This window comes from Camellia sinensis, chromosome 6 (assembly GCF_055761805.1).
Source record: "Camellia sinensis isolate YWXY chromosome 6, ASM5576180v1, whole genome shotgun sequence".
NCBI lineage: Eukaryota > Viridiplantae > Streptophyta > Magnoliopsida > Ericales > Theaceae > Camellia > Camellia sinensis.
This window is the reverse complement of record NC_138966.1, coordinates 72,066,010-72,078,751: the sequence shown is the minus strand read 5'-3', so window position 1 is coordinate 72,078,751 and position 12,742 is coordinate 72,066,010. Positions and strand designations below refer to the sequence as shown.

The following is a 12,742-nucleotide window of genomic DNA, read 5'->3' as shown; positions in this document are numbered from 1 at the left end:
TGTTTTTGTCTATATCTTCAAATATGATTCACTTAGTCACTCACTTAGCCAGCTAGCTAGCCAGCCAGCCAACACACCGCCTCTCTCTCTCTCTCACATCATCTTCTGTGAATTGCCTGATAGTGACAAAAACTCATAATGTAATCTATTTCCTTCCTATCTCTTTTTCCTCACTCCTCATCTTCATTATTAAGTACTTCTGTTCTAAGATGTTGACTATTTTTATTTGTTTTATTTTTATATATGGATCTAAAAAAATATCTTTAGGTTTATCTGACAGAGACATGACAAATTCTCCCTCTATATTTATACATACACTTTATTCACATCACATGTTTCATCATGTATATAACATTTCCCTATAAACACTTGCGATTTCAAATCAAGTGAATATATATATTGAGAAACATAGAAGAGTGATGGGAAGAGTGAAGCTTCAGATCAAGAAAATTGAGAATACAACAAACAGACAAGTCACTTTCTCAAAAAGAAGAAATGGGCTTATCAAGAAAGCTTATGAACTATCTGTTCTATGTGATGTTGATGTTGCCCTCATTATGTTTTCCCCTTCTGGAAGACTCAGCATCTTCTCTGGAAATAAAAGGTGCTCTATAGGATTAGTATAGCCTCACAAATCTGTCTTCTTTCCTCTTTCTCCTTTTAATATATATTTTTTAATATATAATTTAGGTTATTTTATTAAAATCATAATCATATCTCATCATTTTTTATATGTCAAAGCATGGAAGAGATAATGGCACGATACGTGAATCTTCCTGAACATGAGCGTGGACGGTAAGCTATATTGATGATATTGATGGTTTTCTGTTGAATACATAGTATATATACATATAATATATAATTTAGTTTGTTTTGTTGATGATATTGATGGTTTTCTGTGTGTTTGTCTCTTTGATGATATGGATGTGTGTTTTGCATATCCTTCAAAATGCAATCATATAAGGCTGCATAACCAAGAGGTACACTCTCTTCCCTAAATTGCGGTGTTGAATCGATTCCAATCAACATCAAGCTATTACTTTAAATGTTTCAATAATGAAATTTTTAAATGTTTTAGTATCTGCAGAGGGCTCTAGCCAAGTTGAAAGATCACAACAACTATCAAGCAGGAGCAGCCAGGTAAAAAGATTCTTTGGTTCTCGAAAACCCATGTACTGCACACTGTTTGTTTCAATAAGTCTTTATCAATGCCTTTGGATTGAAGGCCTAATTTTAATAACATACAGTTTCTCCATATATATATAAATATATATATTCAACTAGTTTTGTTCTTTTCCTTCCTGTCATATGAAGCAGCCCAGTAAATGCAGACTCCCAACTTGAGGTATTTCAGCATCTCTCATGCACAACACCACCATAAATTTCATCAGTTTATTTATTTATTTATTTATTTAAAAATAATAATAATCAATTCACATGAATAACAGGAAATTCAACAAGAAATTCATAAAAGCAGGACTCAGTTGGAGGAGATGGAGAAACGGTTAAAGTACCTTGCACTGCCAGAAAAGCCCAATAATATCCATCTGTTTCTGTTCTCATTGAAAGTTCCAAATTGAGTTGGCAATAATGAATTATATGTAATCTAATTCCTTTTTCTTTTTTTTTTCCCTAGGATTTTCGAAGGACATCCATCTGAAATTACGACTGTGTGTGAGGCCCAGCGCCGAGAGCATATCCTTGAGGAGACTCTGAAATGTGTCCGTATACACAAAGTAAGATCGTTTTACAGCTGATCCATTTTACGTATTATTATTATTATTATCCTGCAGAGAAGTAGAACTGACGAAATCAGTGTTCAACAGCGAGTTTTGGAGGAGAAATATGACTATTCCAATGCCCAACTAACTTCACAGGTCTCTGCTTGAAAATCATCGTGTTTCTGAACTTATATATATGTGTGTGTGTGTGTGATCAAACTGGTTTTTGTGAAGAATACAAAGAAGTGGAAAGAGTTAAACGTAGTTTGTTTGTTGTGTTGTTGTGTGTAGGTGAATCTGCCTCTGGAGCCGGTTTTGAATGTAAATGGTCTCGTTACAACAAATCCAAACCTTATTTTGGATTGGATGCCACAGCCACAGCCGCAGAGAGACTCACAACAAGTGCAGATAATGAACTTCTTGGATTCAAATGGCCTTCTTCCCCTCAGGTTCTAATTTTCAATAAAGACCAAAATAAAGAAATTATAGATGTATGATGCAAATTGAAACTTGGTGTTGAGTGGGTTTACGAATACAAGATTATTACTATGGGTATCAAATATGTTTGGGAGTCCAAATTTATATTATTTGAAATTATTTTAAATTTTTTAGTATAATATAAATGATTTTTTGAAATTTCGGAGGTGCAGTCGCTCCTTTTTGTATCTCTAGATCCATCCTTGATGGGTCACACTCAAAATGATGATCTGATCCACAAATATTAAACTATTTATTTTGTTTAGTTTCAGTTTTTAAAATTTACATTTTAAAAAATTTTATTTTTTTATTTTCTGTATTTTTTTATTTTCAATGAATTTTTTGATATTTTAATGAATTTTTATAATTTTTAAACACACTTAACATAAATATACTTCAAAAGTATAATATTTGTTAAAAAATCTTTTAAAAAATCACTAAATACCACCAAAAAAAAAATCGAAAATTTAGTACATTTTTCATATTTTTGTGTATTTATTAATTTTTTAAAATATTTTTTCATAAATATTTTACTATTTAGATGCATCTAAGTAAGGTGCATTTAAAAAAAAAAAATTGCTTAGAATTTTAAAAATATTTACTAAAAACAAAAAAAAAAACACGAAAAACAAAAAACTTAATTTTTAAAAAATTGAATTCAGAAAATTGAAACCAAATACAATGATTGGTATATTTTTATTTTTATTTTTTTATATTTTATGTGGACTAGAATTATCCCTAGTTTTGAAAAAGACAGTCTAGCATAATCTATTGGATCACCATGGCCTCATTCCAATAATGCTTAGTTTAGGCCTTATTGTTTAGGAAGGATTAAAATCACAAAATAAATATAAAAAGATAAAATAGATTAATTTAGTCAATTTGACAAAATATCATATCTAAATCGTAATCATTTCATTTTTTCGCTCACAACCATCATATCTATAAAAAAAAAAAAAAAAAAAGTCAAGTTTTTCTCAAACACAACTAATTTAGTTAAACTAAATTAGCTCTTTCCAAACGAAGGCTTAGTTTTAGATGCATGTGTATAGATTATTCATAAAAATATAAATTGATCTAATATTCCTCCTGCTCATATGATTCTACCTTCTTAGTCTTAGAAAAAATGAACAGCCTAATTTTAAATTACATTTATTGTTTATTTTTTAGAAAAAACAAAAATGGTAAAATCATATTGCTAGAATTTCTATATTTTTCATAAACAATCTACACATAATTGAGAGCTTAGAAAATGAATAGAGTATCTAATCAAAATGAGATAAACCTTAAAGGCTAGATGGACAGTACAATCCACTTAATTGAACCAGAAAGAATCTTCATTAGTGGAATCTTTGATTTTTGCTTCTGTTTTTATTTATTTATTCTAGAGAGCAAGGTCATGGCATAGGCAACAACATGCTAGGACCACCATCAAGTTTCCTGAATGGGCAAAACATGCAGCTGGACGATCAGACGAGCCCAAGCAGCTGTGGGATGGAGGATGATGACAACAACATCAACAACTTGCGATTGCAACAACAGCCCCACTTCGTCATCGACACTATTGATGCCAACATTTCACCCTGGACCACCACCCCCACTCAGTTTTATCCAACAGGTTCTCTTGCTTTACTTTTAAGTTTGTTAGAAAAATTAAACGGTTAACTATTAGAATAAAAATACCAAACAAATACTAAATTAAAATTAACAAATATATATTATTATTAGAGAGAAAGTTTAGAGAAGTCTGAATGGTGGTTGAGGCACTCACATTACGCTCTCTTTAGGAACGATACACCCTCTTCTACACTGAGTTGAATGGTGTTCCTCTCCCAAGATATAACGACCTTCGAAATCACTTATGTGCAACAAAAGTGAATTCACACACCTTAAATTGCTCAATACTCATTTGTAAACTCAATACAATAAACTTACAAAATATATAACAGAGCAGAAGAAGAGGAGAAGAAAGACGTTTGTCTGTTTAGAAAACAACGTTGAAGTCTTATTATATACACAATTAAATAACCATAATTTAGATATTTAGGAGATATTGTAGGATAACCCAAAAGACTAAGAAACTAATATAACGTTATAAATTTATTCCTAAAAAGATGCAAATATCAAATAAAATAGTAAATTAAATACAATTTTAAAATTATAAAATAACAATTCCCTCACATAATTTAAAATTGAAAAAAGTGTTTTTACTGCACAGTGGGTATAGGTGTCTTTCAGACTTGAGCCTCCACTTAGTGTTAATAAGTTTCAGTTTGAAGGAACCATAGTAAAAAAAGTTTTGAACTAGGTCCTTGTGATCAAAGATAGGCTTACCACATGCACAGTATGGGCAATTATCATGGCTTTGGAACGGTTTTGCGCGTTAAACGGTCATGTGCACATATATTGTTTCTACAAGTATATCTTTAGGGAGCAACCCAATTTCCCACAACAGTGACCCCACTGTCACTCTTATATAGGTGTATCCTCCAAAGGTGATTTGTGACCAACACCTTGCAGAAATCCTACCTTGGATACATTCAGAGCTAAGCTCTTCCTAAAACCCGTCACAATAGTGAACACTATCACCATAGGAATAGGACTAGGGAATTTCCCTCTAATATTTTTAGTGCTCTTCCAAGTCACCCATCAACTTTGTTATTACCTATTTAACCTTATCCATGGGATCTCCAATTACAAAGGTTAGGTATCCATTGTGATGACTAATTTATTGGTTTCAGTCTCATTCCCCTTGATGATTCAACGGCTAACTTGCGTGCTAATCCTTGTTGTTAGGGAAAATATATGATTTTTCACAAGTAAATCAATCAATGGAAATATAAACTAATGTGAAAAAATTAAATCAACGATGACATAAGAATTTTTACGTGGTTCCGTCAATGTGATCAAAATTCAATTCCACTATCAACTAAAGAGTTTTCAAATGATTACAAACGAGACGCGAATGATCTCGCAAAATCACTTTTAGGTGAATTCAAAATAATCACAAATAATCAAGAGGAAAAACCTCACCAAATAGATGAACCAAAGTCAAAGTTGAAGAAGACCACAAATCTGAATCAAAATAGCTTCACCGAATTGAATTCCACTGAATTGACTTCAATCCAAAAACATTCACACAGCAAGCTGATGCTTGAAGAACAAACCCACCGATACACCAAGCACTATCTCACCAAAGATGAAACAATGTTGTAGCCGACACTTTATTTCGGAAGAACAAAGCAATATATATAAATATATTGTTGATTCTTGGGCTTTTTATAAAAATCCTAGTTGCCACCAAACAGATTATTGAATACCCATTTGGGCCTCGGAAAGTCAGATATAATATAGAAAATATATTATAACCCACACCAAACCAAATTAAAATTCTTTAAATAAACCAATTGGGTCTCATACTCCACTAAGGAGGTATACCCAATAATTCTTCCCCTACCGACTTAGGTGGAGACATTAACTATATCCGTATACCTGCCAAAGTTTGACACTTCAAATGTTTGTCCCTCGACAGAATCTTAGTCAACATATTCGAAATATTATCATTTGTGTGAACCTTTTTGAGTTTTAACAATTTCGAATCTAACACATCACAAATCCAATGGTATCTTACATCAATATGTTTTGATCTCGAATGAAAAGTAGAATTTTTACTCAAATGAGTAGCATTTTGACTATCATAATAAAGCACATACCTTTTTTGCTTTAACCCAACTCTTGCAAAAATTTCTTCAACCATAACTCTTCTTTGCAAGCTTCCATAATGGCGATAAATTCAGCTTTGGTAGTTGAGAGAGCAACACATTTTTGTAATTTAGATTGCTATGCCACAGCTCCCTTTGCAAAAGTCATCAAATACTTCAAAATAGATTTCCTATAATCAATATCATCGGCCATGTCAGAATCCGTAAACCCATCAAGTATCGACTTACCATTCTCAAAGCACAAACACACCTTCGAAATCCCTCAAAGATAACTTAGAATCCACTTCACCGCTACCCAATGTTCTTTACTCAAATTAGAGAGAAAACGACTCACCACACCAACGGAGTGAGCAATATTCGGCCTTGTACAAACCATGACATACATCAAAGAACCAACCGCTGAAGCATAAGAAATTTTCAGCATCTCTTCTTTGTCTTTCTCACTTGTAGGACATTGATTCGAACTAAGCTTGAAATGACCCACAAGTGGACAACCAACCAGCTTTGCTTTATCCACGTTGAACCTCTCAAGAACTTTCTCAATGTAACTTTCTTGAGACGACCAAATAAGCCCCTTTTTGCAATCACGAACAATTTTCATACCAAGTATTTACTTTGCCAGTTCCCAATCTTTCATAGCAAAAGACTTACTCAACTCTAACTTCAACTTGTTAATCATGGTAAAATCTTGGCCCGCAATTAACATGTCATTAACATAAAGTAAAAGAATAATAAATTTGCTATCCGAAATTTTTTTCGCAAACACACAAAATTCGAAGTGGTTTTAGAAAAATCATTATTCATCATGAAAGAGTCAAATTTTTTGTACCATTGTCGGCGCTTGCTTAAGGTCATACAAACTTTTCTTCAATTTGCAAACAAATTTTTCTTTCCTTTTTCCACAAAACCCTCTGGTTGCTCCATGTAAATTTCTTCTTCAAGATCACCATGAAGAAATCCGGTCTTCACATCAAGTTGTTCAACTTCAAGGTTCATACTTGTAGCCATGCCAAGTACAACCCGAATAGAAGACATCTTCACAACCGGTGAGAAAATTTTATCAAAGTCAACACATTTCTTTTGCCTAAAACCTTTCACAACAAGACGTGCCTTGTACCTCAGATTCTTGCCATTATTTTTCAATTTGAAAACCCACTTATTTTTTAGAATTTTCCTCCCCTTAGGCAACTTCACCAAATCATAAGTGTGATTTTCAAGAAAGGAATTTATTTTCTCTTCCATGGCCTTTTTCCAATCATTTTTGTTTGCATGCTCAATTGCTTCTTGGTAGCTCTCTGGCTCCCTTTAATTGAAAATTAACAAAAATTTCATTGGGAGTATACTCTCTCGAAGGTTGTCGATCCCTTGTAGATTTCCTTAACTCAGGTTATGGTGGCAGTTCTTAAGTTGGATGCTCTCTCTCAATTTCAGGCTCAACTTCATTTGGAGTAGCATCGTCATCTACATCTTCAAGAGGTGGCTGCACATCTCCACCATTTTCATCATTGACCGAAGATGAAGGAGATAGATCTATGTCAATAAGATCACTAGTTTTTGGCTTCAGTTGATCACCTTTGCCAAAGTCTTCAATTGTTTTGTCTTCAAGAAACACAACATCACCGTTTCGAATAACTTTCTTGTCGACCGGATCCCACAATCTATAACCAAATTGATCACACCCATAGCCAAGAGAAATGCATTTTCTTGACTTGCTATCAAGTTTGGACCTCCTATTTTTTGGAACATGAACAAAAGTTCGACAACCAAATACTCTCAAGTGCTCATAAGACACATCTTTGCTGGTCCAAACTCTTTCGGGAACATCACCATTCAAAGGATAGGAAGGAGACAAATTGATTACATCAACCACTAACACCTTGTTCTTTCACAATGGTGTGGTTCATCTCTTAACAATGCCATTTTGTTGAGGAGTCTTCTTAACTGTCTTTTGATGCCGAATACCTTGGCGTCGACAATACTCATCAAATGGCCCAATGTATTCACCACCATTGTCTGTTTGGATGCACTTCAATTTCTGTCTTGCTTCTCTTTCAACTATGGCCTGAAAATGCTTAAATACATCTAGAACTTGATCTTTAGTTTTTAGTGTAAAAGCTCAAACTTTCCTTGAATAATCATCAATGAAAGTAACAAAATAAAGTGCACAACTATGTGTTCTAACTTTCAAAAGACCACAAACATTCGAATGTATCAACTCCAAAAAGCAACATTTTTATGAAAAAAAACTCTATGTTGTCTACCAGTTAAGCAATGAACACAAGTTTTAAGATGCGGACCTTTCAAACCGGGTAGAACCTCTTTCTTGAACAAAACTTGCAGCCCCTTTTCACTCATATGCCCAAGCCACTTGCGCCATAATTCGGTAGAAGTATCATTTTCAAGTACATTGACAATACCTTTACAAATTTTCCCTTGCATCGAATAAAGTGTGTGAGACTTCTTACACTTAGCCACTACCAAAGAATCCTTTGTGAGCTTTCATTTTCTATCATCAAATTTGTTGTTGTAGCCTTCATCATCTAGTTTCCTGATAAAGATCAAATTGAGGCGAATGTCTGTAACATGCCTCACATTTTTAAGCAACAATTTCCAGTCCAAATTTGTTTCCAAGTAAACATCACCCATGCCAAAAATCTTGGACAAACCTTTATTACCCATTTGAACACACCCATAATCTCCTTTGGAGTAGGTAGTGAAGAAATCAAATCGAGAAGTCACATGACAAGAAGCACCTGAATCAATCACCCAATTGCTCTCTTGACCCACAAAATTGACACAATCATTTTTACAATCAACCATGAGATCACCATCTGTAGTAACTACTGTTGTGTCTTCTTGCTTCTTATCCAGACTTTTGTCACACATTTTCTTCTTGTTTTTGAGGTTTCGACATTCCCGCTTCATGTGCCCTTTCTCATGGCAATAATAACACTCAATGTCTTTCTTTGAAAAAGAACCACTTCTTGATTTGTCATGGCTTTGATCACGACAATGAGGAGTCTTACTCCTCTTCCTTGTTTTGCTTCGACTTCTCACAACAAATGACTCCGAATGAGAAGAACTCGCTGATTTTCTTCTAGTTTCTTTATTCAACAAGCTACTAGTGACTTGGCTTATTGTGACAGCTCTATCGGGCACCGAATTACTAACCGTCACAACCAAAGTCTCCAAACTTTCAGGCAAGGAACTAAGTAGCATCAAAGCTTGCAACTTATTATCAAAATTTTTTTTCATAGAAGCAAATTGGTTAACAATACTCTTTATTTCATTCAAATGTTTCGGAATAAGGCTGCCATCTTTATATTTTAAATTAATCAACTTTCAAAATAGATAGGCTTTATTTGTGGCTGATTTTCTGTCGTAAAGGCCTTCTAATTTTTTTTCCATAAATCATGTGTTGAAGTTTCAGTAGCATCACGATGAAACACACTATCATCAATCCAATGATGAATAACACCAATGACTTTTCGATTAAGCCTCTTCCATTTATCAACTTTCATACCCTTAGGTTTGCCACTATCATCCTCAATGGGTCCATACAAATCTTTACAAAATAATAGATCCTCTATTTTAGGTTTCTAAGTTATCCAATTGCTTCCATTGAAGCTAGACATACAACCCACATTCCCCTCCATTGATTTACACAAGTAAATAAACCCAAATAAACCGTAAGCTCTGATACCAATTGTTAGGAAAAATATATGATTTTCCACAAGTAAATCAATCAATGGAAATAAAAACTAATACGGAAAAATTAAATTAAATCAACGACGATATAAGAATTTTTACGTGGTTCTCTCAATGTGAGGCACGTCCACGGGATCGAAATCCGATTCAACTATCAACCAAACAGTTTCCAAACGATTACAAACGAGACATGAATGGTCTTACAAAATCACCCTTAGGTGAATTTCAAATAATCACAAATAATCAAGAGGAAAGACCTCACCAAATAGATGAATAAAAGTCTTCAAAATAAAGTTGAAGAATACCACAAATCTGAATAAAAATAGCTTTAAATTCCACTGAATTGACTTCAATCCAAAAACATTCACACAGCAAGCTGATGCTTGAACACCGAATACACCAAGCATTATCTCATCGAAGATGAAACAATGTTGTAGCCGACACTCTACTTCGGAAGAACAAAGCAATATATATAAATATATTGTTGAATCTTGGGCTTTTTATGAAAATCCTAGTTACCAAATTATCAAATACCCATTGGGCCTCCAAAAGTTAGATATAATATAAAAAAAATATATTATAACCAACACCAAACCAAATTAAAATTCTTTTAATAAACCAGTTGGGTTCCATACTCCACTAAGGAGGTATACCCAACAATCATTTAGTAAACGGGTTTGCTATATTCTTTTCAAACCTCACAAAATTAAGTGCTACAACACCTTGAGATAATAATTATTTAATAGAATTATGTCTTATTCTAATATGTCTCTTTTTCTCATTTAAATTTGCATTTTTTGCTTTAGCAATTGTAGCTTGATTATTACAATAAATAGAGACAGCAGGTATAAGACTATCAGATAATGGTAAATCAAATAATATATTCCTTAGCCATTCGGTCTTGGTACAAGTCAAATCTAAGGCAATGGGTTCTGCTTCCATGGTAAATCTAGATATAATAGATTGTTTAGAAGATTTCCAAGCTATTGCACCACCACCTAAAGTAAACACATAACCACTAGTTGTTTTAGTTTCATCAGATTCAGTTATCCAATTAGCATCACTAAATCCTTTTAGCACAACATGAAATCCACAAAAAATGAATTCCATAATTTATTGTACCTTTAAAGTATTTAAAAATTCTTTCAATTGCATTCCATTGTTCTAAACTAGGAGTAATAGTGTAATGACTCAGTTTACAAACAACAAAAGAAATATCAAGTATTGTGTAATTAGAAAGATATATCAAAGATCCTTTTATTTGAGCATATTTATGTTGAGATATACTTTCACCCATATTTTTCTTTAAGGGAATATTAGGATAAAATGGAGTAGAGACAACTTTTGCATCACAATAATTAAATTTCTTTAACAATTGGTCAACATAATATTCTTGTGACAAAACAATTCCTTTATCACTTTAAATTATTTTAATACCCAATATAATATTAGTTGGACCTAAATCCTTCATATCAAAATTGCTAGATAAAAAATTCTTAGTATCATTAATAATAACTAGATTACTACCACAAATAATAATATCATTAACATATAAACAAAGAATAACACAAGCACCATCAATTTTTTTGATATACACACATTTATCAAAATCAATGATATTCCATTAGAAAGAATTACTTTATCAAACTTTTCATGCCATTGTTTTGGAGTTTGTTTTAATCCATAAAGAGATTTTACAAGTTTACATACCTTTCTTTATTGTCCAGGAGCTACAAACCCTTCAGGTTGATCCATATAAATTTCTTCATTTAATTCTCCATTTAAAAACACCATTTTGACATCCATTTGGTGTATATCTAATTTATAAATTAAGGCAATAGCTATTAAGATCCCTATAGTGGTTATACGAGTTACCGGAGAATATGTATCAAAGAAATTTATTCCTCCTTTTTGTTTAAACCTCTTAGCTACAAGTCTATCTTTAAATTTTTCTATAGTTCCATTCGTTCTTAATTTTTTTTTTATCTAAATATCCTTTTACAGCCTATTGTATTACAACCTAGTGGAAGATCAGTTAAGTACCAAGTATTATTAGTCATAACAGAATCCATTTCACTATTTATAGCATCTTTCCAAAAAGTAGCATCTACCGATGTCATAGTTTCATTATGTGTTCTAGGATCATTTTCAACTAAATAAGTAAGAAAGTCATTATCAATATTCTTTTCTATTCTTCCTATTTTACTTCTTCTTAGTTCAGTTCCTACTTGATTTCTATACTACTATTAGACATAGAATTTTCACTAATTGATTTAGATAACTTATCTTTCATAGGAAATACATTTTCAAAAAATACAGCTTCTCTCGACTCCATTATAGTATTATTAGAAATTTCAGAATTAATTACTAAGAATCTATAACCAACACTATCTAAGGCATACCTAATAAATAGACAATGAACAATTTTCATTCCTAATTTTATTTTCTTAGTAACTAGTATTAAAACTTTACCCAAGCACCACCACACTTTGAAATATTTTAAACTAGGCTTTTGATTTTTTTCAAATTTCATAAGGTGTTTTTTTTTCTGAATTTTTGTATTTAATATATGACAAACAAAATATAAAACTTCACCCCACAAATTATTAGGTAAACCAAAACTATCTAACATAGCATTTAACATATCTAGCAATGTTCGATTTTTACGTTATACTACTCCATTAGATTGTGGTGAATAAGGTAGAGACCGTTGGTGAATAATTCCATGTTGTTCACAAAACTCTTCCATTTCTATTAGTGCATACTCGCCTCCTCTATCAGACCTTAAGATTTTAATTTTCTTTTCTAATTGATTTTCTACACGAGCTTTTAATATTTTAAATTTATCACACTTTTGTGACTTATTAAATATACATAACAATATTTAGAAAAATTATCAATCAATGTAGTAAAATATCTTTTTCCACCATGAGTTAACACATTGTTAAGGTCACAGGTATCACTATGTATAAGTTGTAACAAAGATGTATCTTTTTCAATGGATTTAAAAGATTTTTTAGCTTGTTTTTTTTTTTGGGTGAATAAGAAATAAAAAAAACAGAAGGATTTACAAGAATACAAGGGGCATACCCTAGGCCCTAACAACAAAACAAC

At 32.3% G+C, this 12,742-nt stretch overlaps 1 protein-coding gene across 1 annotated transcript in view; it reads left to right on the top strand.

The window, feature by feature from the left end:
• Positions 1-382: 382 nt before the first annotated feature.
• Positions 383-12,742, top strand: part of LOC114260314 (agamous-like MADS-box protein AGL104) — a 51,363-nt gene continuing 39,003 nt past the window's right edge. Inside the window, exons 1-10 of the mRNA XM_028200405.2 lie at positions 383-604; positions 742-795; positions 965-980; positions 1,079-1,140; positions 1,318-1,345; positions 1,449-1,510; positions 1,637-1,736; positions 1,827-1,877; positions 2,013-2,170; positions 3,587-3,816. Coding sequence (XP_028056206.2) covers positions 420-604; positions 742-795; positions 965-980; positions 1,079-1,140; positions 1,318-1,345; positions 1,449-1,510; positions 1,637-1,736; positions 1,827-1,877; positions 2,013-2,170; positions 3,587-3,816 — 946 coding nt within the window. The 5' untranslated portion in view covers positions 383-419. The remainder of the gene's footprint in view (positions 605-741; positions 796-964; positions 981-1,078; positions 1,141-1,317; positions 1,346-1,448; positions 1,511-1,636; positions 1,737-1,826; positions 1,878-2,012; positions 2,171-3,586; positions 3,817-12,742) is intronic.